This window comes from Jaculus jaculus, chromosome 1 (assembly GCF_020740685.1).
Source record: "Jaculus jaculus isolate mJacJac1 chromosome 1, mJacJac1.mat.Y.cur, whole genome shotgun sequence".
Lineage (NCBI taxonomy): Eukaryota > Metazoa > Chordata > Mammalia > Rodentia > Dipodidae > Jaculus > Jaculus jaculus.
Window position 1 is genome coordinate 41,641,464 of NC_059102.1, and position 26,013 is coordinate 41,667,476.

Genomic DNA, 26,013 nt, shown 5'->3' on the forward strand with positions numbered 1-26,013 from the left:
TCCTCATAAATATATTTATTACAAGCTGGTAACCTAGCAACACTTCAGTAGAATTCTCCCATAACACCTACATTCTGCTGGGCACAATGTACTGTGGGTATCTGATAAGTACAGAGTATCTGATAAGTACAGATTGGTGACCTCTCAGAATACAGTCACATGCATTGAAACCATTCCAATTCCACATGCTAATCTCAGTTCAATGTTCTGGGAAGAGCACTGATGGAGAATGTTGGCCTCACAATCTCTGGGAGCCTCATCTGAGTGGAGAAACCTTTAATTTTGTAAGTAGGGAAAAGGGCTTTACCATGTCAACAGCATACACTCCATGAGAGAGGGAATTATATTTTTTTCCCTTCCCAGCTATTACATGTAGCACCTAGAAAGGGTCATATAATACAATGAAACTAAGTTTCTCCCCTATTAATGTCACGTATTACTGTTCCCAAATTGTGCATTTTCCTTTCATTCATTTGAGCCCATTCCCCAGAGAAAGCTAGTGATTTCTGAAAACCATGCAGCATGGCACCCAGTATGGTGCACAGAGTGGGAGTAACCTTCCTCTTAGGCTTTCTCAGAAGTGTGTGTGGGCGGGGGGAGGTGGCACAAGAGAAGAAGGATGAAGGTCACTGGCCAGCTAGCCCTGATCTCAGGACTTACTGCGGAGGGACATTAGCTACTCTCCTAGATAGGTTGGCCGGATGTCAGCTGAAGTTCTGAGCAGCCTGCAGGCAATGGAACACATACTGCATAGCCCTTGTCTGGCTTCTTGTTTCCTGCCAAGGGAAGGCTGCCAAAGAGTTTGTGACAACTGTGCAGTGAACCAGCCTCTGAGGCTCCCAGGCACAGTGCCATTTCTGACCTGCCTATCTGCAGGAAAGTAGCAGGGAAACTCGGATACTCACGGGCCCCATTTTACATTGGCTTTCATTTTTCAGCTTGTCCTTAAAGATAAGACTGATGGAAAAGTGATTCTTGGCTGTGAAACTACTCACTCTGTATGTGAAGGATATCTACATTTTACTCTGCTACCAACCACTGCTGGTTTTCAGTGTGACCACATGTTCTCATGTTTGTCTACTAGTATCCTGTAATAGTAGTTAAAATTATTCAAAGACTATCATTAGGAGAAACCATCTGCTTAAATAAATTTTTAAAAAGTAAAGATAGGGATGGAGAGATGGCTTAGCTGCTAAAGCACTTGCCTGTGGTGCCCAACGACCCAGCTTCAACTTCCTAGAGCCCACGTAATCCAGATGCAAAAGGTGGGGCATGCACACAGGTGGCGCACACATTTGGAGTTTATTTGCAATGGCTAAGGCCCTGCTGTGCCAATTATCTCTCTTCCTCTTGCTCTCTCTCTCATAAATAAAAAATAAAATAAAATAATAGGAAAAAGTAAAGATAGTATTTTAACCATTTACTGTTTTTGAAAATAAACCTTCAACTTAAAAAAAATGTAGGGGTGTATGTATGTGTGTGTCCATGTGGAGGCCTCAAGACAACATGTGCTGTCATCCTCAGGGATGTCGTCCACCTGTTTTGAGATAGAGTCTCTCACTGGTTTGACGTTTACCCATTAGGCTGGGTAGTGAGCTTTAGGGATCCCCTGTCTCCACCTCCCCAGCACTAAAATTACAGGAATGTGCAGTACACTGGAATTTTTAAAAAATATTTTTATTTTATTTATTTGAGAGAGAGAGAATGGGCATGCTGGGCCTCCCACCACTGAAAATGAACTCCAGATGCACATGCCACTTTGTGCATCTGGTTTTATGTGGGTACTGGGGAATCGAACCCAGACCATCAGGCTTTGCAAGCAAGTGCCTTTAACCACTGAGCCATCTCTCCAGCCTACACCTGGCATTTTTATGTGAGTACTGGGGATTGAATTCAGGTCCTTATGCTTGTGAGGCAAGCATTTTACCTGCTGAGCTACCTCCCCAATCCAGAAGCTTCAAAATCTTAATGCTTAGTGTTTGGGCTGGTCTTAAGGAATTTTAATAGGTGACTGGCTCTTCTAAAGCAACTACTTTTACTTAGAATTGCTGTTTGTGAACTCAATTTTCCATCAGGAGATGTATTTTACTTTATCTGAGATTATTCTCTAAAGACTAAAAACAAAAAGCAAAATATCAGACATTACCTTTCAGCATCATTCGTCCAGTGGATCCTCCAAAAGTATTGAGAAGCCCACTTCTTGCTCCTAAAGATGTGGTTGCCTCAAGGAGAGAACCAGTGATGTATTGAGATATGGATGTCCTTTGGAGGGTGGCACGGTATTCACACCCGGCGTCTCGGACACAGTACTTTAAGCATGGACCACGGCTAATCCTTCCATGGGCTGTCTCAGAGGCTGGGAGCTTTGTGAAGAAATGGAGATGAGATCCAACTGTATCTTCTGTTTCTTCTCTTCTCACTGCATTGTAGATCTACGAATAGCACAAAGCACAGGAAGTATTAATCTAGTTTCTTAGAAAAGCAAATTAGCTTGTTGACAAAATGCCAAGATGACTTATTAAGAAAGAAGGCTCAGTTGCTCTAAGCGCAAACACTTTGGAGCACTGGACTCATGCATTAACCTGAACATTCTACAGACACCATTTATTTGGAGAAGCTATGTGTAGTTATGAAATAGGCCATTCAAACAACTTTGCTATCAAACAGAGCACTTAAAGTTGTACCAACCAAAAATACATTCAGCTCAAATTTCTCAAATTTCTCCTCCTTCACAGGAGAGCAGAGCTCTTTTGCACATTGCAAGGACAAATTTCTCTCGCTTGTCTTTTTACATGACGGTTTATCTATCTGTCTCCATAAATGCTTCAGTCTGAAATTCACAGGGAATTCTTGCTCCAATTTTCAAAGTGAAGTGAGGATAAGAGGATCACATGAAGGTGCACTTCTCTATTTCTCTCTCTGGTATATTCCTCCCATCAACAGGCTGAGATCAAATCTTTGAAATTTTTTCTCTTCCCTCTTCCTTGCCTCCCACCTTCAGAGTTGACAGCTTCTGTTCATTTTCTGCTCTCGTTTTCACGAGTTCCTCTCTTTTTATCATTTGAATTCACCAGATGATCTGAGGAATAGTGGACTGTTAGGACAGGTTCCCTGCTGTGTCTCCTGTCTACTCTAATCCAGTCATTCAACAAGCGTGAAGACAGACCATGACCTGTATGACACACTATGTTACAAAACATGGGGCAACTGTAAAGGATGCTACCCGCTTCTGATGCTTCGCGATTTCAGTCTGGTTTTGAAGAAGAGGCCTGAATATTTGGAGGTTTGAAATTACTGTGTTAGTTTTTTTTCAATTATTCTAGAAAGCCAGTCTACAGTGTGAACAAAAATGAATACATGTCCCATGTAGCAGAATATGCAGCTTTCTGTGTTATATCCATCATGTCTCCTTACCAGCTTGCTGTGATTGACTTCAAACCCATAAATACTTATTACATATTTATATGCAGTCACTGCATCTAACATAGGCAAATCAAACTGCTTTCCCTACCACAGAGCTCAAAGAACATCAAAGAGCTTAGGGTAGGGTGGCAATGGTGTGTGCCCTCTTTGATGACATCAACATCTGGATAAAAAGGAGACTGGCATGTGTTCTTCAGGTGATTCATGTGCCCCTCATGGTGCTGTACCTTCCAGATTTCACCTTAGCCAAGGCCTTCTATTTAGCTATGTTAAGTCCTTATGAGACCCTACAATAAATCCAGAGGCCCTGTAGCATTCAAAATAGACTCAACGTCACTAGACTTCTACTCTTCTTTCTTTTGCTAGCTGGTATGTACTTGCACTTGGAGGCTGAGTGTAAGTTCTTAGATTTTCTTCTCTGTCATAAATTTCTGGATGCCAGTGAGGCCATGGAGATGGTATGCAGGGACATATCCCAGGCACTGGAGTGAGGTATGTGAGACTGGATATTTGGCTTTGCCTTGACCAGTCAGAGCTGGTAATGAACATGAACAAGTAACTTGGATGTGTTGAGACAGTTTCTTCCTCTGTGAGGTGGGGATAATAACATCCCTTTTAGGGGTGTTTTTAAATCCATTAAGACAACACATTTAACATGCTTGATTTAATGTCTAGAAATGGCACCCATTACTATTGGGTAAGTCTACAGCAAGAAATGCACTCCTCCACCCTTAAGAAATGACAGGAGGTTGTGTAACCATAGAACTGAGGCTATGATGTTCAGGGTAATGGGGTTATACCTGGGCTTTTATGTGTGGCTGGATCAAGTCATCCTAACCCTGGGCAGGGCAAGTACAGCACTCAGGACATGATTTTTTTCTCAGATACACGTCATACAGGCATTCTTCAGAATGGCAAGTCTCATATAAATCCTTTAGTAAATGCTTTAGAAGTTCATGGAGGAAGAGAATGCTGGCCTAGAAATGCTTTATAGAGAAATCCAGGTTTGGCATAAGCCTTGGAAAGCAGGATGGTTCTCAATGGAACAGGTGAAGAAAGTTACTCAAGAGAGATGTGCAAGTGGGGAGGCTGGAGAATGTGGACATGCCTTATTAGCAGCAAGTAGGGTAGTGTGTGGAAGGCAGGGAGTGAGGGGCGGGTGTAAGTGGACAACGAGGAAGGTCATATAAAGAAGAGCCCTGAATGTCAAAGCAAAGAGCTTCAACCCATATGAGCAGCCCTAATGCTTTGTATTTGGTTTCAGCAGAGGAATGAGGCTAAAAAATGTTTTGTTTAAAAAGGTTAATGTGGGGCTGGGGAGGTGTCTCAGTGAGTAATAGCACTTGTTGCACAAGCATAAGGGTCTGAGAGAGCCAGAGTCTGCCGAGCTATACTCCACAGCGCCCACGGGAAAGGCTAGATATGGCCATACATATCTGTGACCCTAGTCCTCAGAGCAGACATGGACAGAGAGTAGAGAATCACTGTGGCTCCCTGACTAAGAAAACCACAGCTCCAGGTTCACTGAGAAACTCTGTCTCAAAGAAACAGGTGAATGAATGAAAAGAAAATGATATCCCATGTTATCCTCTGGCCTCTATATGCTTACACCTGGGGTACACTCATCTGTATCTATATGTGCATATGACACACATATCACATTACATACCACATCACACCACAGATACTCTACACACACATGAAAAAAATGATTAGCATGCAGACAACCCTACTCACTAATGGACTGCTTATGCCATTGATGTGCCAAGCTTCCCCACTGGCCCACTGTGCCCTCATTCAAAGCTTCATGCATTTAGTGTTTCACATTGCATCTTCTTAGATTTCTAGTGGCTCATTAAGTCCCTTAATCAACCTTTACAATGTATTGTCCTCAAAACCTAAGACCTTCAAAGGAAGGCATGACATAAGGACTTCATGATCATAGAAACTTGAAAGCAGTAAATATTTCCCTATTGGGGATTTATATTGCTGAACAGAATGTTAAAGACAATTGGAAGTATTTGAGTACAGAAATTTATTTTATTTTACTTGAATGTTTGAGCATTTCTCATGTTATCTGACTGTTTTCTAAAGTGCACTTAGATATGTATATCTAGTGCTGCATGCAATAATTTCATTTTGGTCTAATAGACTGTTTTCCCCTATTTTTGTGTGCATGGTATGTGCATGTACATATGTGTATTGGTATATGTGTGGTGAATGCATGTACATATGTGAGTGGGTATGTATGTGGTACATATGTATGCAGGTGTGCATGCACATGTGTGCTTGTCTAGGTAGAGGTCAGAGGTTGACCTTGGGTATCTTCCTTCCACCTTAAATTTCCTGAGGCAGAGTGTCTCAGTTGAACCCAGAGTTCACTGATTTGGCTTGTCTAGCCAGCCATCTTGCCTTAGGGATTCCCTGTCTCTGCCTGCTGAGCACTGGGACTACAGGTCACTGTTACAACCACCAGGTGCCAGGATCTGAACTCCAGTCCTTATGCTTGAGTGACAAGTATTTTAACACCTGAGCCATCACTTCAACCCTCTAAAAGACTTCTCTTATTCCTGCTTCCGCAGAATCTCTGAAATACACAAGACCCTATCTTTCTTTCTTTCCTTCCTTCTCTCTCTTTCTTTCTTTCTCCTTTATTTCTTTTACTTTTTGAGGCAGGGTTTCATGGTAGCCCAGGCTGACTTGGAATTCACTATGTAGTCTCAGGGTTGCCTTGAACTCACAGCAATTCTCCTTCCTCAGCCTCCTGAGTGCTGGGATTAAAGGCTTGTGCCACCATGCCCAGCTTCCCCATCTTTCTTAAAATCTTTCTTCTTGTCATCTTACTGTTTCATCATCTCTATTGGCCTTCCATCTCTGACCTTCAGGACAGCTATAATGTAACACAGAAGTGCCAACAAACATTTAATAGAGGGAGGTTACAAACTGATGGCCATTAACGAGATTCATCCAACAGATTGACTTTATCCAACACAGTTTCAAATCACTAAAGTTTACATACACATCTGAAGTGACAGCACCCCTGAACACTGGGATGATTTAATAGTCTTGAGAATTCCCACCAGGTATCAAATGGCCAGGCTTTCCATGGACACACAGACCAACTGGTAAACCACCAGTTTCCAGTTGGTGCCAGTCCCCACCTCTCTCATCACACCTGGCCAATATCTGGATGTAAGTAGTATATGTGTTTGTGGTCCTTGCCTTAGTGATACATGAATAAGGATTACAATTTATACAATAAACATATACTGAGTCACTCAAGTATGTTTCATGTGTGCTATTCTCATGTTAATTGCTAAGGATAAGGAGAAAAGGTTGCAACTCACCTCAAACTTGTGCAAAGAAACAGAAAGTAAGGAACTGTAAGAATGAATCATACCCTGTCACCACAATTACTAACACCTCCACCATAAAGATATGGAAAGAGATCACAAGTTTATATCAAGGTTTGAACAATAAATACAAGTCATACAATTCTACACAAACAGAATTCAAGGTTGTTATGGGATAAAAAGCTGAAGCATGAACAAAGTGGTGGGAGGGCTGGTGACGTTCAGGGGTCGTGTCAAAACCAGGTTACTCCTTCTTACTAGATCACTCAGGATGCTCTAAACCCTAGCTCCCCACCCTGCCTCCCAGCTATAATAGTCAGGGATGGAGAGATGGCTTAGCAGTTAGGGCGTTTGCCTGCAAAGCCTAAGGACTCATTGCTTTGCCATTCTGTACCTCCATTACCTTTTTTCTCCAATATATTGACATGGAAGTATCTGCTTCATACAGCTGTGATTATAATGACAAGCTCTGATAAAGATAACGTGATTAAACAGCATCTGACAGTTAGTAAATGCTCAGCAAACAGTGTTAACAATGATGGTCATAATATAAAAACTGGCACAAACAGTCTCCTTACTAACTTTCTCTACCCTTGTTTGCTTAGCCAGTAGAAATCTGCAAGATGATCATGAAAAATTTCTGCAATGAAGGTTTTCCTCTCTTATTGCTTTAAGGAACTTTGTAACAATTATCATGTGAAGAAGCCTGTGTTAGCTTTCTGGAGGATGAGATACCATGAGATACCATGGCCCAGTTACTGGCTGATAGTCTGTCAAGAGGCAGCCACACAGTGAGACCACCCTAACTCTCAGATCCTCCACTGCCAGTCCAGGTACCACCATAGATGGATGAGACAGCCAGGCAGGTACTAGTTGATTCAGACTAGGAGAACCTCCTGCCAATTTATAGAATCATGGACTGCATGATTTCAGTCATGAGGTCACTACAATGGCTGACATAATAATGTATTGGGCACAACAAGTATTTTACTTAATTTCAACTGATCCTGCAAAAATAGCCCTATATCATATTGCTTTCATATTACAGGTGAGAAAGCAAGCCCAAAGAGCTGGAGAAATACAGCAAGTCTTACCCAGCTAGTAAGAGGCTAAGCCAAGATTAAACATGTTTCTCCAACTATGTGACCCAGATTTATCATTGTATTAAGTATGGTCACACTAATGGCTCAATGGTGAGATTCAATACCACATCATTATTCAAGACCATGTTATTATTGGGCAAGAGGCTTCACTGATATTTACACTGCAGTTGTTTTTTACTCATAATTGTTGACATAAATTGTTTTTGAAAATAGTCAGGGAATGGGCTGGAGAGATGGCTTAGCAGTTAAGTGCTTGCCTGTGAAGCCTAAGGACCCTGGTTCAAGGTTCAATTCCCCAGGACCCACGTTAGCCAGATGCACAAGGGGGCGCACGCGTCTGCACACCCATTCTCTCTCTCTCTCTCTCTCTCCCTATCTGCGTCCTTCTCTCTCTCTCTCTGTCATTCTCAAATAAATAAACAAAAATGAACAAAAAACATTTTTAAAAAGAAAATAGTCAGGGATGGAGAGATGGCTTAGCAGTTAGGGCGTTTGCCTGCAAAGCCTAAGGACTCATGTTTGACTCTCCAGGTCCCATATAAGCCAGACACACAGTAACATAAGTACACAAGGTTGCACATGCACAACAGGGGGTGCACACATCTGGAGCTTGATTACAGTGGCTGGAGGCCCTGGAGTACCCATTCTCTCTCTCTCACTCACTCACTCTTTGTCACTCTCACTTTCTCACATTAAAAAAAGGCCAGTCTAGACTGTTGGGCTTGCCTCTACAACAACAACAACAACAACAACAACAAGAGGAAAATAGTCAAGTTATGACTAAGGAATGACCAAATCTATTTCCTTTATATGGAGATTTAAAGTTTTAAATCAGAAAGTGAAGAAAGACATAAACTTTGTTCCACTTGATTAATGTAGAAATAGATGGAGCTGAAAAGAAGAGGTTCCTGCCCCATGTGGGCCAATATTATTTTTGGGATACAATGAACACGTTACAACACAGGAGACCAGCTTGCCGAGCAGCTATGTCTTCATTTGTTTGTTCAATTGTTCACTCTTTCAACAACTCACATCTACTGGCCCAATTACTGAGGACCCAACAGTGAACAAGAAGATCTTCATGTTAGTGGAGAAAATAGGCAGTAAATAAGTGCACCAGATAAGTTCATTATCAATTGCAGACTGCTGGAAAATATGTTGCCACTTTATGAGGCCCTGCTCCCTGAGGTCCAAGGCCAGACATGCAAGACCAGCCCTCCTGCTGTCTGGGAAAATAAGAGGCAAGATGAGCTCCCTATTGTCAGGGAAACCCAAAGCTGCCTGAGTTAAGGCCCTGGGTCCTATCTAAGAGCATGCTGGCAGAATAGTTCCTTTCCCTCAGAGACCCTGAAGGAGTAGAGACTTTCTTTATCTGCCTCTGTGACTTCTTCTAGCAGTCTGTGCCTAGATGCACTCTCTCCCCACCAGAAGTCCGTAAAAGGGACCACTTTGTTTTGTTCTTCAGATTTCCAGACTCTGCCCTACATCTCTGATTTTAGATCCCACTATGCCACCTTGGTACAGTGCTTCCAACTCTCCTAACAACAGCTTTAACTTTAACAGGGCATTTGGCCTCAGTTCCTCTATTCTGGGCCAGGCTGCTCTCCTCTTTCCCATTGTCACAGACTGGGCTGAGGTACAGTTTAGTGGTAAAACACTTCCTTAGTATTTATATAAGGCCTTGGACTCCATCTCCAGCACACACACACACACACACACACACACACACACACACACACCCCATACTGTTTTATATAGTCAAGCTAATTTGAATATAGATTATACATTGTTGTTGGAGGTAAAGAAAGGAGAGTAATTGAGGAATTTACATTTAGCCATTGTTAAGTTCTGAAAGACTTAAAATTATATATAGCAAGATCAATGCTGCAATCAGTGCTCCTCAGGGTTCCTAAAGTTAACAACAACTGCAAATGGATCCTCTCCATGGATTCACACTCCTCCCATAATGGCAGGTGTTATGGGATGGCGGGGCCTGGATGAGTGGTTGAAGGAAGGCAACCATAATATTATAAAGTTACTGGCTGAAACATTAATAATGCTTAGACATCTGCAGAAACACAGGAACAAGTAAAGCTCCTTGTGATTCCAGAAAGAGGGCTGTCTTGCAGAAAAAAGCACTAGTACAGATCCACAACAAAATAGAGCAAACATACTGAAGCTGAAAAACCCAAAACAATTGTCATGTCCTGAAAGGCATGGAGTGGCCAGCACCTGCTCAGGAAGAAGGCCCAGTCTTCCAGATCGCCCGAGGGGCTTTGTCTCCACTTGAAACTTGAAGGGATGGTCAAGGGGAACCAATTTTGTTCTTGCTTTGTTTTTAAGCTCTATTTCTAGGATTAGTTAAGGAAAATTATGATGCTTTAGGATCTGATGGCATATCTTCTGAAATCTTTCAGCAGGAAGAGGACTAGTTACTTAGGTGACCCATTAGCTCCTTCATAATACTGGTAATGGCTTCAACATTTATGGGTTGCTTGAAATGAGCTAGGCACTGAGCACTGAGACATGATTTCAGGTAGGCATCAGAACAGCTCAATGAAGAGGCCCTGCTATGATCAACACTTGAACGTAAGGAACTTAAATGTACATGGTTAGGATTTAGTGTCAGGGCTCTCTAACCCAGTGCTGCCAATTACCAAGCTGAACCCTAGGGAATCTATGATAGATGTCAAATGAAGCACTTTTAAGAAAGGATTAGGTGGAGTAAGGTTCCCTCCATCTCTTTGCCTTTCTCCTCCCATGAGAAGCTCAGCTCTGTGGGGACTTTTCTGTTTTTTTTTTAAAATATTTTTTTGTTCATTTTATTTTATTTATTTATTTGAGAGTGACAGACACAGAGAGAAAGACAGATAGAGGGAGAGGGAGAGAATGGGCGCGCCAGGGCTTCCAGCCACTGCAAACGAACTCCAGACATGTGCGCCCCCTTGTGCATCTGGCTAATGTGGGACCTGGGGAACCGAGCCTCGAACCGGGGTCCTTAGGCTTCACAGGCAAGCGCTTAACCGCTAAGCCATCTCTCCAGCCCCTTTTCTGTTTTTAATTGCTGAATCTCCAGTGTCCAGAACAGTAGTTGGCATTATAGCTTCTCAATACATAGCTCTTGATGTAACGAAGGAGCCTGTCTATTCTATGTCCTCAACAAGTTTTTGGCAGAATCTTCCAGCGTGTTTTTGGTAAAGTGCTTGCTTTCTAAGTATGAGGACTTGTGTTTGATCCTATCATCCATGTAAATGCTAGGTATGGTGGTACATGCCAGCTCTGGGGAGGCAGAGACTGGCACTTGAAAAATAGCCACTCTTGCCCAATATATGAGCTCCAGAACAATGAGAGAACCTGTCTCAAAGGAGGTGAGCACTGCTCCTATGGAACGACGACACCTGAGGCTATCCTCTGTGCATGCACATTGCTCTCTCTCCCTCTTTCTCACATATATATGCAAATAAAGAGAAAGAAAAAAGAAATGTAAGTTGTTGGGCCCCAGATCTGCTGAGTCAAAGACTCAGACTGAAACCCAGCAATCTGTATTTCATCAGCTGTCCAGAGGACTCTGATTCCTGATTTCAGAACCACTACAAAGAACCTTAAGAAAAACATAGTATCTTTGATCTCTGATTGTACTCCTTAAGTGATTCTTTCCATTTAATGTCCATGTCTGTTGCAGTTACATTCTCATTGCTGGGACAAAACAACTGACCAGAAGCAACTATGGAAGGAAAGGCCTTACTTCAGGCTGAGAGTTTCAAGGGGAAGTTTCATCATGGCAGAAGAAAGCCTGGCAGGCAGCTCACTACTTGACATATCTGCAGCAGACAGCAGCAGCTAGAGTAAGACCTCAAGGTCCGTCCTCAGTGACACCCCTCAGCCGGCAAGACTTTCCCTTCTAAAGGCGCCACCAGCTGGGGACTAAGTAGGAAGCTTAATTACAAACACGTGAATCTATGGGGTATATTCTATATTCAAAACATTGTCATCTCCTTTCTAGAATGAGAACCACAAAAGACGCTTTCAACACCCCTACGTCAGAATCTAATACAGTACAAAACTAACTATATGAGGCAAGGGAAGGAGCACCTCTCCCTGAACTTCCCTGTGGCTGCGAATTTAACAAGCCTTCTTCTAAGAGATGCTTTCAGCTTAGTATCTGCAAAGATGAATCATGCCAGAGATGCTTATTCTAATGGGAATTACCATGCAGATGAATCATGTCATGTCATAATGAGAAAACCTGGCTGCCAAGGGAGCCTCTTGAAATGAAAAAATCAAATCAGGACAAATGGATTATGTTGTTAGGCTCGTGATGTCAGGCTATGAATTAGGCCCACAGAAGGAACTTAATGGCCTGATCTGCCAGGCTTCTTGCAGCTCTAAGGAACAGTGGGTCATCTGATGAAACACACAAGGACAAAGCCCCTTCAGGACAAAAACAAACTTCCACAAATCCTACAGAGTGCGTGCGCGTGTTGCCTGGCTCAGAGTCTCTAGGGCAGGGATCTTGCTAAGCTATGCACATGGGAAGCTGTTAGGGACAGAAAGTTCCTGACACTCTGCCACGTTGGGCTGCTATAGGTCCATGGAGGGGACCAATGTCAAACACAAGACCAAGCTATTTGCTTCCTGTGTGACACCCTCTCATGCCTGAATTCCTGCTATCCTTCTCCTGCTGTCTAACTTCCCTCTCTCTCCCCAGCTGGGAAGGAGCAGAGATGCCTCTACCTTTGCTGCTTGGAGCGCCCTCCTGCCTGGCTCATTGCTTCTGGACCAACACCACAGCTCTCTCCAACATTCTTGTTTCCTGTGATATTTGCTTTATGTTTTCTTTTTTAAACTAACATAAGATTAAACATACTTGTAGGGTGCAATGCAAAAATTTCACTCCGTGTTTACAAGGTGCAATGATCAAATGCCGGGAATTAGTATTGGTATCTCATTATTTCTGTTTGGAGCCTTTGAGCTCCTCTGTTCTAGATCATCATAAAATATATAATAGGTTACCGTGACTTGTAATCACCCTAATATGCTATAGCACACTAGAACTTATTCCCTTTATCCAACTGTATTTTGGTACCTATTGGCCAATTTCCCTCTCTTCCTTCCTCTTCTAGCTCTTCAAAGCCTTTAGTAATTACCTCCCATTCTCTTTTATTTTCAGACAAGCTGTTTTAGCTTTCACATGTAAAAGAGAACATGTGACATTTGTCTTTCTCTTCCTAGCTCATTTCACATAAATATGATGTGCTTCCAATCTATCCATCTTGCTACACGACAGGATTTTACTCTTTGTCATGGCTGAATAAAAGTGTTGTGTATATGTATGTTTCCTTAACCATTTACCCATAAATGGGCATTTCCTTTAATTCCTTATCTTCAGCTATTGTGGATAATGGAACAATAGATGCAAAAGTATGAGTTTCTCTTTGATATGTTGATTAATTTCCTATAGATTATACCCAAAAGTAGGATAACTGGATCATATGAAAGATTTATTTTAGTATTGTTTTTGAGGAGTCACATACTGTTTTCCATCATGGCAATACTCACTTACAGTCCCAGCCACAGTGTGTAAGGGTTCCTTTTTCTCCTTTCTCTGCATCATTGCCAGCCTCCATTATCTTTTGCTGTTTTGCTAATGGACATTCTGACTGAGGTGATACCTCACTGTGGCTTGGAATTAAATTTTCTTGATGGTCAGTGCTATTGAGCACTTTATTCGTATACTTATGTTTTCCTTTGAGAAATGTCTATTCTGCTGGGACAACACAAAAAGTACCCCAAGGACACGAGCCCACTCATCTAAGGCTCAAGGTATTCCCTGTTCTGCAACAGCCACATGAGTAGTATTTCCCAAGTTCACCTGCAAAAGCCCACAAGGATGTGACCCAAGAGCCAGGCTACATTTCAAGCTGGCAGCAAAACTTGGCATCATCGTTGAAGTGGTGCTGGTTTTATAGGCATGCAAAGTACAAGAGTGAGGGAGTCGTGAAAACATGTGTCAAGGTTCCAGATGACTGCTGAGGCCAGGAAACAATGTAGAGCTCTGAGTGGCCTATGTGTGAGGCCATGAGGCTGTGGTGGAGACCCCAGGATATTGAAGACACCCAAAACCTGGGGTCTTCGCAGAAGAAAGCTTCACACACCAAGTATCACTGACTTAAGGGGTCTCATATGCCAAATGCAACAGAGCTGGAGTAGTGGGGCTACCCTGGCCTACTGGTAGCCCACATGGGGCCACAGGAGCCCTAGATGTCAGACAGGGAGCCATTAGATTTAGTGTTTGCCACGATCTTTCCTTGCTAGGCTCCATTCCTCCCTTTTGGAATAGGAATGTTTACTCTGTGCTACTCTGTAAATCTAACATATGTATTCTTTATTTTTACTATTTTTATGTTTTGTTTTTGTAAGGTAGGGTTTCCCTATAGCTCAGGCTGACCTGGAATTCACTATGTAGTCTCAAGGTGGCCTTGAACTCACTGTAATCCTGCTATCTCTGCCTCCTGAATGCTGGGATTAAGAGCATGTGCCACCATCCTCAGCCCTGTTTTTATTTTATAGGACTCAGTTTAAAGATTGCCTTGAGTCAGAAGACATTTTAGCTGTTTGAACAGTGTTGTAACTGCAAGACTGTGGGGACTTTTGATGTTGAAACTAATGCATTTTGCATTAAGAGATGACCATGAGCCTCTTGGGGACAGGGACAGAATGTTATGGCTGAGATATGAAATGTGACCCGTAGGCATGTGTACTTAAAGACTTGGTCACTAGCTGGTGGCACTGCTTTGGGAGACTGGAGGAAGTAGGTCACTGGGGAATGGGCTTTGAGATTCAGAGCCTGGCCTTGTTTCCTTTTCTTTGTTTCCTGTTCTGCCAAGATCTGAAAAAGATGCCTCACGTCCTGCTGCCACAGCCACAAACTGCTCTGGATGTCTCATTCAGCGGGTCACACTTTCCTCACCATGCTGGACTGTAACTTCAAACCATGAGACAAAATACACCTTTCCTCCTGTAAGACAAATGCCTGTTCTGATCATATGCCTATTCTAATGGGTTATTATCACTTTCATGCTGAGTTTTTAAAGTTCTTTATTCCAGATTCTAATTCCTTGACAGTTAGAATGACACAATGATAAAGTATATTCCCTCATCCTATATATTGTCTCCCATTCTGTTGACCATTTTTTACAGAAGCTTTTATTGCTCCTCTTGTCCATTTAGGCAGTTTTTTGAAGACATATACAACTTTCATTAATATTTATGTGCATAGGAAGTAGAAAAGTACATTGCAAAGAAGTTGTTAGACTTAGAGGCTTTATGACATTGGGGCATCTTATCCAGAAGGTCCATGCCTACTTTTTCTTGTAGTTTCCCAGTTCATCAGTCTTACATTTAACTTGAATTTTGTATATAGTAAGAGAGAAGAGTGAAATTCTATTCTTCTGCATATGGACACCCATTTTTCCAGCACCATTTGTTGAAGAGGCTGTCCTTTCTCCAATGTATGTTTCTGGTACCTTTGTAGACTATGATTTAGCTGGACCTACATAGATCCATTTCTGGGGTTTCTGTCCCATTCCATTGGTTTGTGTATCGAATTCCATAATAGTGCTATGGTGTGGGCTGTCTTGGTTCCTCCTGGACTTTTAAAAATGTATTTTTTATTTTATTTATTTTATATTGAGAGAGAGATAGAAAAAGGTAGAGAGGTGGCGGGGGGGGGGGAAGGGGGGAGAATGGGTGTGCCAGGGCCTCTAGCCACTACAAACAAACTCCAGATGCATGTCACCTTATGCACCTGGCTTTACATGGGTTCTGGGGAATCGAACCTGGGTGCTGGAAGCACCTTAACTGCCAAGCCATCCCACTAGCCCTCCTCCTGGACTTTTAACCCCAGTCTTCCTGAGGATGGCTTGAGGCTGAGGTGGACCTTCTAGAACGGTGCTCTGACAATTAGGGATGGTCAGCAGAGATAAAGGCCTTAGGGTAGTATGGTAAGAGATCACTGTGTCATATTAATCATGCCAGACTCTTTTGTTTCTTTAGTAGATATAATTACAGGATTCTTATGACTAAGAAAAGCAGTTAGCTGTAAGACTGTCTCCAATTTCATCAGTATCCATATGGTCATAATAGCATCTATGTCTGAACCTTTAGAATGCCAAGGCCATACTGCTGGTTTGCAGGACCTTAGACAACTTCTTCTTCCCCAAACCACCTACCTCTCCTTCCACCCGTGACTCACCCTCACGGTGGTGGAGACTCCACTATATCCCTATTTTCATGGATACATTTCCTTCTGTTTATTCACTCCTTTCCCTTTGTTAGGCCACCTGAATTGGTGCCTACTGATATCCATGCTTTGTCCTCCTGGGCTGGGACTGAGGTTACAGGCATTGAAGGATGACCTTCTCCCAGCAGCTGCAAATGAACCTATGTAGAGATGCCTGGGTATATTCGGTGGCATAGGTGAACAGCCAAACTCTGCATTCAGTTTTGGGCTTGTGTGCTCCTTCTGTGGATAGGCATTCAACAGGTGGGAGTTCATTACTCCCTTTGGTTAATATAGCACTTAATGTACAACCCTTTCTCTCTTCATAGCTATCTTTCTCTCATTTTTCTCCTCTCTTCTAAGTTGCTCTAGGAAGTATTTTCTCCAACTTCTTCTTGTGCTTCATGGTTTCTTCACTCTCACAATTTCTTGCCCTTCCCCAGTTGCAGAGCTCTCATTTTTCTTTCTTGTGAGTTTCATTTTGCCTTTTCTTCTGTTCTAGTTTTCCTTACCTTCCTCACTATCCGACCTTCCTTTTCCCATTGATGGGAGCTACGTGAAAGGTCCTCAGAGAGAAGCCAGAGACTTTCCTTCCCCAAATTCCTAAGAAATAGGTAGTTGAGCCAAGATGGGGCACCACCCTTCAAAGCAGGACTCAATACAAGTGTACTTTGAAGTTCTTGATTAATTTAGCTACTGCAGGAACAACACCTATGTCACAGCCACACATCTACTGGGGAGACTTGAGAGTTGTCTATTTTTATTTTATATTTTTATGAGAAAGCAGAGGGGGACAGAGAATTGGTGTGCCAGGGCCCCTAACCACTGCAACTGAACTCCAGACATGTGTGCCACCTTGTGCGTTTGTGTCACTTTGTGTGTCTGGCTTACATGGGTTCTGGAGAGTCAAACCTGGGTCCTTAAGATTTGCAGGCAAGTACCTTAACCACAAAGCCATCTCTCCAGAGAGTTGTTCTGACTGCAGTACAAGTTCAAGTGCTACCCAGTGGTAGAACCAGATTCAACAAATATTGATGAACCCATTCCATGCAGAGCAAATGGAATAGATAGTGACCAGTGCATAGAGTGTTTCATTTATGGGACACAGAGTTGTTCACCAAACTCAGACTGGTCAGGAAGACATGGAGCCTATGGAAGAGGAACTGTTGGGTCTAAAAGAGAGACAGCAATGGGGACTAGACAAGATGTAGGAGCTGAGAACAGTGCAAAATAGGAAACCAGCTCAGCCTGATGGGGAGACTGAAGAGCCTTGCATGAAAAGGACAACCTCTGGGAGGGTCAATGGATCAACCCAGACCCAGGCAATGTAGCCAATTTGGTGGGTCTTTGAAAAGTCTATGAAGCATACAATGCAGACATGATCACAATCTCTGGCTGCACTTGAATTTCTGAAGAAGAAATTTATGCCTAAAAATGCTACCTTCCTTGGATTTCATTCATCTATTCATCAATCCATCCATTCATTCAACGAGTACTTTCTGGATGTCTAGCTGGCCAGGGGCTGGAGACAAAATGATGCATAACACAGCTTTTTGCCTTCAACAAAGTTACTGAGAATCAGGGAACGTGGAAAAGACGTTTGACGGCTATAATACAGCATGCGTTGTATGTCCTACAACAAATGAGCAAAATGTGCCTTAGAAATACAGGGGGAGTCTTAGCAGGCCATGGGTGGCTTCTTCTAGAAGGGAACACCTAAGGGACAACCTAATGTAAGAGCTGGCTGGGCAATGCTAAGGAGGTTACGAGAGGCACAACTGTCCTAAATAAAGGGACCAGCATAGTGCCACATGGTTGAAGCCCTTCTGAGTCCTTAAAAGTACATGTAATCTGGCCCAGAACAATTTAGTTTAACAAATATCTTCTAAACAACCCTATAAGCATAGGCAAGGGTATATTTTCTGTGCCTGAAGACACTTATCACCTTCCAGAAGTATAGTGCTGAATGTAGAACACAACTCCAGACACGGGTTCTGCCCCTATGGTAGCAATGGAATGGAGCTAAGATTTTTATAACTTGGCATTTATATATATATGTTGGCATTGAGAAGGGATAATGTACACATTGCCCCCAGCATGTAACTGGCGACTACCTTATCTGCACTCACAGTGTCAGAAATGTCCCACAGCACAGACATTCGTTTATGGCTGTCTAGCTGGAGGTATAAATCTGAAAACAAAGAAAATCTTTCCACCTTTGAGATTCTATTGCAGAACTAAAATGCTAATCATAGTAAGTAGGTGATGACAGTAGAATTGCACTCAAACTCATGAGAACAAGTCAGGGGCTGTCTATCCACCCATGCCAGGCATACTTCTGTCCTATTACAGAGGCCCAGCTCTGTTTGTGTAGGAGTACATGTGTTCAGGGCTAGGATTATACTGCAACATTGAAGGTCAAAAAGAAAATATTTTGACCTTGAGGGGACTAAAAGGTATGAGAAAGTTACTATCTTCCACATCATCTATCCCCATTATGTAGACAGATAAGAAAGATATGGTCACCATGAACTGTGTTTCAAAAAACTCCATAGAAATCACATGAAAACACACACACACACCATTCTAGGAAACCCTCAAGTTGAACAAAACTTGAAATCCTATGAAAACTTAAGGTTTTATTTTTTTTTAAAAAATATATACAACTTCTATACTTATAGACAACAAACCATAGTTTTTTTGTTTTTTTGGTTTTTTTTTGGCTTTTTGAAGTAGGGTCTCACTGTAGCCCACGCTGATCTGGAATTCACTATGTAGTCTCAGGCTGGCCTTGAACTCATGGCGATCCCCCTACCTCTGCCTCCTGAGTGCTGGGATTAAAGGCTGTTTTATGTTTTTAATGTAGCTTTTTTTTAAAATTAATTTATTTATTTACTTGAGAGTGACAGACACAGAGAGAAAGACAGATAGAGGGAGAGAGAGAGAATGGGCGCGCCAGGGCTTCCAGCCTCTGCAAACGAACTCCAGACGCGTGCGCCCCCTTGTGCATCTGGCTAACGTGGGACCTGGGGAACCGAGCCTCGAACCGGGGTCCTTAGGCATCACAGGTAAGCGCTTAACTGCTACACCATCTCTCCAGCCCTGTAGCTTTTTTTTTAAAGGTAGGGTCTCACTCTAGCCCAGGCGACCTGGAATTCAGTATATAGTCTCAGGGCAGCCTCAAACTCACAGCAATCCTCCTACCTCTGCCTCCTGAGTGCAGGGATTAAAGGCATGCACCACCACACCTGGCTTAATGTAGCTTTTTAAAAAAATAACAAAACTATTACAAAATTTTCTAATTTACATTCCCTAAACACAACAGTTTAGCTCTTACATTTTGTAATTTTAAAATGCCTGTTCAGTTGTCTCAAGTGAGTTTAAGGTTTTTCTTGGCTATCAAAACAAAGAGGTCTTTTGTTGAAAGCACCAGGCGACAGTGTTTGGTATAAAAAATAATTGTACAAAACCCTACTGTGTAAAAAGTAGACTTAAGAGCTTTCCCTGTCTCCAGATTCTTTGGGTTTCTTACAGCAAATTATAATACTATTGTCATAGCTTGGAAGATGGCTAAGTGGATAAAGTGCTTGATGTGTGAATGTGAGTACTGAAGTTTAGAACCAAAACCCTCGTAAAGCTGGATATACTTGTATGAGCATCTGTAATCCCATTGTGCCTAGAATGAGATACGAGGTGGAGACAGGAGAATCCCTAGGAGCTCACAGGCCAGCTAGCTGTTGGGCACAGCAGTGAACAAGAGACTCAGCTTCAAATGAGGTAGAAGGGGAGGGCTGACACCTGAGGTTGTCCTCTTGACATGTGCACCATGGCATTCCTAAGTGTCCCCTTCCCCACATCTCTCTTACACACACATTTAAAAAGTAATAAAATAAAATACTATTATACTATTGTCCTTCACTTTGAGGCAGTCCTAAACAATTGTATATAGTATTTGTTCTCTAAGCATTTACAAAGGGCATTATGCAGATGTGATTGTGCCTAAGTAAGGGCAATGCCAACTGTACACATATTCATTTCAGTTATGACCAGCCAAATGGGATCAGTCACTTGTGGGATTCCAAAGACTTTCTCCTTTTGTGCATTCCATGGTCCAGTGGTCTCTGGCTTATTGCTGGAACTCATGCAATGATCCTTGATTTGATTTTAGTTCGCCTGTGGCATCAGTATTTACTAGGCAAGTTGATATTACCATCTTTTCAAAGGCAGGGCAAACAAAGTCATTGCAGCCAGCCTTTGGCATGAGTCCCTGGGATGAGTACCCTACATGGAGGTACAGGACTCCTGAGGCTCACTCCTAGCACAGTGGACAGGAGCCAAAGACACAGTGCATATAGTACTGAACTGTATCAAAAGGGGTCTTATGATTGTGCCACACCTCTGTTAAATACCAATAGTTTCCACAGCTGGGCGTTGGATGTCAATGGATGGCTTTCAAGAAGTCAGTGCAGTTCAGCTAGAGAACTCTGCCTGTCATACATGTCCCAAGAGTCAGACCACCTTTTTTTCCCCAGAAGGCACTTCTCTACACTCTTCTTTCAAGATCTTCTGTACTCACTACAAGAACCTCAGCCTAGCGTAGCCATCCACTTCATGAGCATGAGCAAGAGCACTCACAGCAAGAGAGCGTTCACACAGAGGGACGAGTCTATCAGACTGGCTCCTGTCTCAGGAGTGATGGTGACATGCTGCAGAACAGAAGGCAGAGGGCCTGGGCATGGAGTAGAGCATCTGCCTTTGGGGAATCAGGGTGCAGGGTTGATCACAGAGGATCTCACTTGCTTTTTGACGCCCTTCTTCTAAATAGCTCCTTGCTAGTTCTTCACCCTTTTTCCACAGAGAGGCACATGCAATTTCTTAAGAGGTGAGGGGGACCATATTCTGTGCTAGGAAGGATGGCTTGGGTATCCTTGGCTGTCTGAACTCGGGGTTCCAGCAGTTCATCCAACAGGTGTAATCATTAGCTCTTCCATCTCACCCTGCACACATTCCACAGAACTCCAGAGCAGGCTTGGTAATCTTTTTTTTCAATGCTATGGATCTGTTCCCCACCTCACAATCAATCAGAAAACACACACACACACACACACACACACACACACACACACACACACCAGACAATCATAGTTATTACTATTTTCAGACACAAGTTAAAAAAAGTCAAGGTGGGCTAGAGTGAAACCCTACCTCAAAACAAAGCAAAAAGTCAAAGGTTGCAAATATAGCAAATAAGAGGCTGAATGAGATCTGGATTAGATTGTGAGTAGATAAGGAGTGTGTGTGTGAGGGGGAAGGATTTGGTGAAGATGTTCTCAAGAGAAAAAGAGAAATGTTTGAAGCTGCAGAGAAAGGGGAGGCGGGGCATGGGGAGAACTGAAGGTGGCATGTCTGAGATTAGTGCTTCAGGGCCACCTGCTGCTCGCCCTGGTTTTGAACATCAGTACATCATTATCACCCTTCATCCTGCACCAGGAAGTGTTTGCTATTAATCAGTAATGCACTTTGCTTTATTCAGTGTCTCTCACATGAACAGGGATCACTGGGGAGGCAGGCAAGAAGGAAAGTGAAGTAAGAAGACAAGCAGAAGGGCTGGAGAAATGGCTCAGTGGTTAAGCACTTGCCTGTGAAGCCTAAGGACCCTGGTTCGAGGCTTGATTCCCCAGGACCCACGTTAGCCAGAAGCACAAGGGGGCGCATATGTCTGGAGTTTGTTTGCAGTGGCTGGAGGCCCTGGCGTGCCCATTCTCTCTCTCACTCTGCCTCTTTCTCTCTCTGTCTGTCACTCTCAAATAAATAAATAAAACAAAACAAAACATAAGACAAGCAGCAGATAATGAGAGGAGAGAGGCGAAGGTGCCTGGGACTCCAGGAGATCAGAGAAGGCCAGGGCACTGGAAAGAGGTTGACTTCACTGGGAGGAAGGGCTGCTAGGTACCTCGGGTCGTGCAGGTGTTATGGGTATAGGAGAACTGACCCATAGTGAGCCTCGGGGTACAAAGAAGGAGAGTAAGAAGAGCTATACTGTGAAGTATATATTGTTTGGGTGTAGTGTGGAGATTATAATGCCAAGCAAAGCTACTACAAGAAAGGTGCTGCAGGCATGATATGCAAATCTAAGGAGGACAGCAATTCAGAACAGGAAGACATTTTGGCAAACGCCTCATGAATGATCTGTCTTGAGATGGAACAAGCTAAGATGAGAGAGTCAATGTGTAATCATAGGGTTGAAAAACTACCAGGAAACTAGACATGAAGCAGAGATCCTGGATGGACACAGGCTCACTGTCTCCCTTTCCTCCTACTCATTACTGGGATCCCAATAGGAAGGAAGAGAATGGGCATGTGAAAAGAGGTTCTCCTTTGCTCCCTAGAGGATCTGCCTGGCTAGGAAGCACTCTGAGTCCTCTGCTTCCTTCAGGTGTTCCTGCAATCAGTCCTTTGCAAGGAATTTAGAATCATGAGTCAAGTCCTCCCTAGGCCATTGTGATTTACTGATTGATGGCTATTCCAAAGTGGACAGGTCACAGCACCAGGAGGTTTGGCAGGTCCTCTGGTGCTCCCACTCATGCACCAGGTGAGATACAAGAAGAGACCCAGTGAAAAGCTCTGCCACACAGGCACATGTCTGTGTATTTAGAAAGCTGAGCATGACCTTCTAAACTGTGCTTTGACCCACTGACCTCAGTGATGCACTTGGATGCCTTAGCACAGTCAGGAGAGCTCAGTGACTTTTCCCTGCTCCCTGTCCATCCTTGTAGCCACCTCATTATTATCCAAGTTGAACCCATTGTCATTTTACATTCACTTCTTTGTTCTGGCCCCACATGCCCTCTGCATACTCCTATCAGAGTCCTTACCATTCTTTAAGGTCACCTTAATGTCACTACTTAACTCACCCTGTGGCTTTGGACAGTTTCTTTCTGGGCACCTCAGTCCCAATGTGGTAAAATGTAGACAATGATGAGACAACTAATGAATTAATCCATAGAAGTGACCAGCAGCAGAGTCTGGGATAGGTCCTTGAATGTTTTTGCCTCTCTCACAGGATAGCCTAGGACATCTCATGCCTCCCAACCCCATCTGCCCCTTGGGACACTCAGCAGCTATTTGGAATACAGGTGACAACTAAATGCTTCCAAATTGAGTGTGCTTTATTTTGGTCCCAGTTATGGTCCCTATTTTAAGCTCTGTCACTTTTGAAAGGAATGAGTGTACTGCATAGCATTTTTTTCTCTGCTGTCACTAATTCACTTATTCTGTGTTTGGACTCTCCAGCCAAGGGAACTCTTGGCTTAAGAAAAAAAAAACCCAGCAGCTTTAGTAAGATATAATTAACATTCCATACAATTCACTCACTTAAAAGTGTATAAGTCAATGGTATTTCACATACTCAAGACAGCCATCACCACAAGCAATTTCAAACCATTTTAATCACCCCAAGAAGTCTCATACCAATTAGACATTACTCTCCATTTTCCATTCTCTTGTACCTAAGCTGCTACTCTTCAGCTTTCAGTTCTTAGACATGTGTCTTTTCTAGAAATTCCTTGGCTTTTTTTAAGGACAGGATTTAATGTATCCTAGACTGGCCTCAAACTCACTATGTAGCTGAGGATGATCTTGAACTTCTGATCCTCCTGCCTCTACCTCCCAAGTACTGGGAATTACAGGCATAAGCTACCATGATAGCTTTTATAATGCATACTAGGTAAGCACTCTACTAACTAAGCTATACCCCAGTCATTCTCCTTTCTTTTAATCTATTTATTAATAAGAGAGAGGGAAAGAATGGGCACACTGGAACCTCTAGCCACTGCAAATGAAATACAGACTCATGTGCCACCTTCTTCTACATCTGGCTTACATGGGTACTGGGGAATTGAACCTAGGTCCATAGGCTTTGCAGGCAAGCATCCTAATGCTAAGCCACCTCTCCAGGCCCCTCCTTGCTTTCTAAATGGGTAAAACATTTTTAAGACTGTCAAGATTTCCACAAAATACCCAGCTATAGGCTCATAGTAAGCACTCAACCAATATTCCGTTGAATAAAAACCAAAACAGGAGCTTGATCAAGTGACATTTATGTTTTAGTTCATCTTTGGGTCTTTTGGGGAATAGTCCAGGAGCTGAGGTGATGTCTTCATATTTCCAAGGCACAGAGAAGCTATGTCACCTATTCAATGTGAAAACCCTTGCCTGCTGGTTCTAAACCCATCTGTACCTTGGTGTCACCTGAGGTCAACACTCCCCAAAGCAGAGGCTTGCCCTTCCATACACCACTCTCCAAAGACCAACTTCTCAGCCCAGAGTAGAACTGGTATCTTGAGAGTTCCCCAGTGATTCTGTGAGCAGCCAGGGTTGGGAATTCTTGTTCCAGTGGAAACAACATCCTAAGCAATAACAATGTGTTGAATTCCAGCCATGCCCAACATGACACACAGCCAAGGTTTTTAAGTCTGCCTTCAGGGAAATAAACCTCTGAAGTTTTAAGAAAGCAATAAAAAACAAAATACTCACTTCACAAAAATTTTCCTCATAGCCAACATTAGTATTAGGCTGAGGCATGTGAAATTGCTGGTTCTTGACTGGAAATTTAATACCATTCAACTTAACTGAATCATTTATTTCATAAAATAAAATATATTTACACATAATTCTTAATCTGAATTACTATCTTGCTAGTTCTCTAGTCATTTTCCATGTATGTATGTATCATCTGTCTACCCATTTATCTGTTATCTATCTATCTATCTATCTATCTATCTATCTATCTATCTATCTATCTCCCTCCCTCCCTCCCTCCCTCCCTCCCTCCCTCCCTTCCTTCCTTCCTTCCTTCCTTCCTTCGTGTGTAGCCCAGTCTGGCCTCAAATTCCTGATCCTTCTGCCTTCACCCATTCAGCAATTTCCTACCAGCATATGCCATCACACGTGCCCATCTCTAATCCCAGCACTGGGGAGGCAGAGGTAGGAGGATCTTGGTTAGAGTGAGACTGTACCTCAAAAACAACAACAGTGGAACCTCTCATATGTATCAGAGGATAGAAAATAAGCCAGCTATTGAGGAGGACAAGAATATGAAATCTCACAGGGAAAATAAACACAAATTGTATAGATGATCTTTCTTGCCACACAGTATTTCTAGAAAATACACCTAGCAATTCATTGTCATAAAGCAAGATATATTTTCCCATAGAAAAAAATTTATGAGTGGGGGCTGTGTTCTGGGCTAGACCTCATTTAAATCAGAGACATGATCAACAACAGGCCATGCAAGCAAAACTTCCACAGCCATCAATTTCTACAAACATCTAAAATAATAAATATATTACTCAAGAACTATGAAGTAGCAAAATTACATCTTACCCATATATCATTATGCTGTCAAGTGTGAAAGGTAACTGGGTATCACTCATCAAATCACAAAGAGCATACTATTTGACTCACTTCCACAGATCTTTCCTAGAGAAAAATCAGTTCTATTTCTTCTCTCCCTTCCATACCAAGCACACTTGTCTGTCTTAATCCAAGCCCTGGCGCAGCTTGCACCTTTCAGGGGTTCTCCAATTGCCCACTCTTCCACCTTCTCACCCAAAGAGCTGTTCCTCCCACCAGCAAGCTGAATAAGGCCCCGGCTCTGAGGACAAGCCTGTGCCCTGTCAGGAGGAATTTAAGGAGCTTTAGTTCTCTGGTGCAGGCTCCACAATGTCTAGTCAACAGCATTTCTGCTTTCATTCTCCTCTCAGGCTGGGAATTTGGCTTCTACGTCCTTCCTGTGACCCAAACTGCCGATGTCTCAGTTCTTACGAGCCCTGTCAGTTGCCGGCTGCCTTCC

The 26,013-nt window shown here is 42.9% G+C and overlaps 1 protein-coding gene across 1 annotated transcript in view; it reads right to left on the reverse strand.

Moving 5' to 3' along the window:
- The window catches only part of Plce1 (phospholipase C epsilon 1), a 328,593-nt gene that overhangs the window by 206,637 nt on the left and 95,943 nt on the right, over positions 1-26,013 (reverse strand). The window contains exon 2 of the mRNA XM_045149602.1: positions 2,147-2,432. Within this exon, the coding sequence (XP_045005537.1) occupies positions 2,147-2,432 (286 nt within the window). The remainder of the gene's footprint in view (positions 1-2,146; positions 2,433-26,013) is intronic.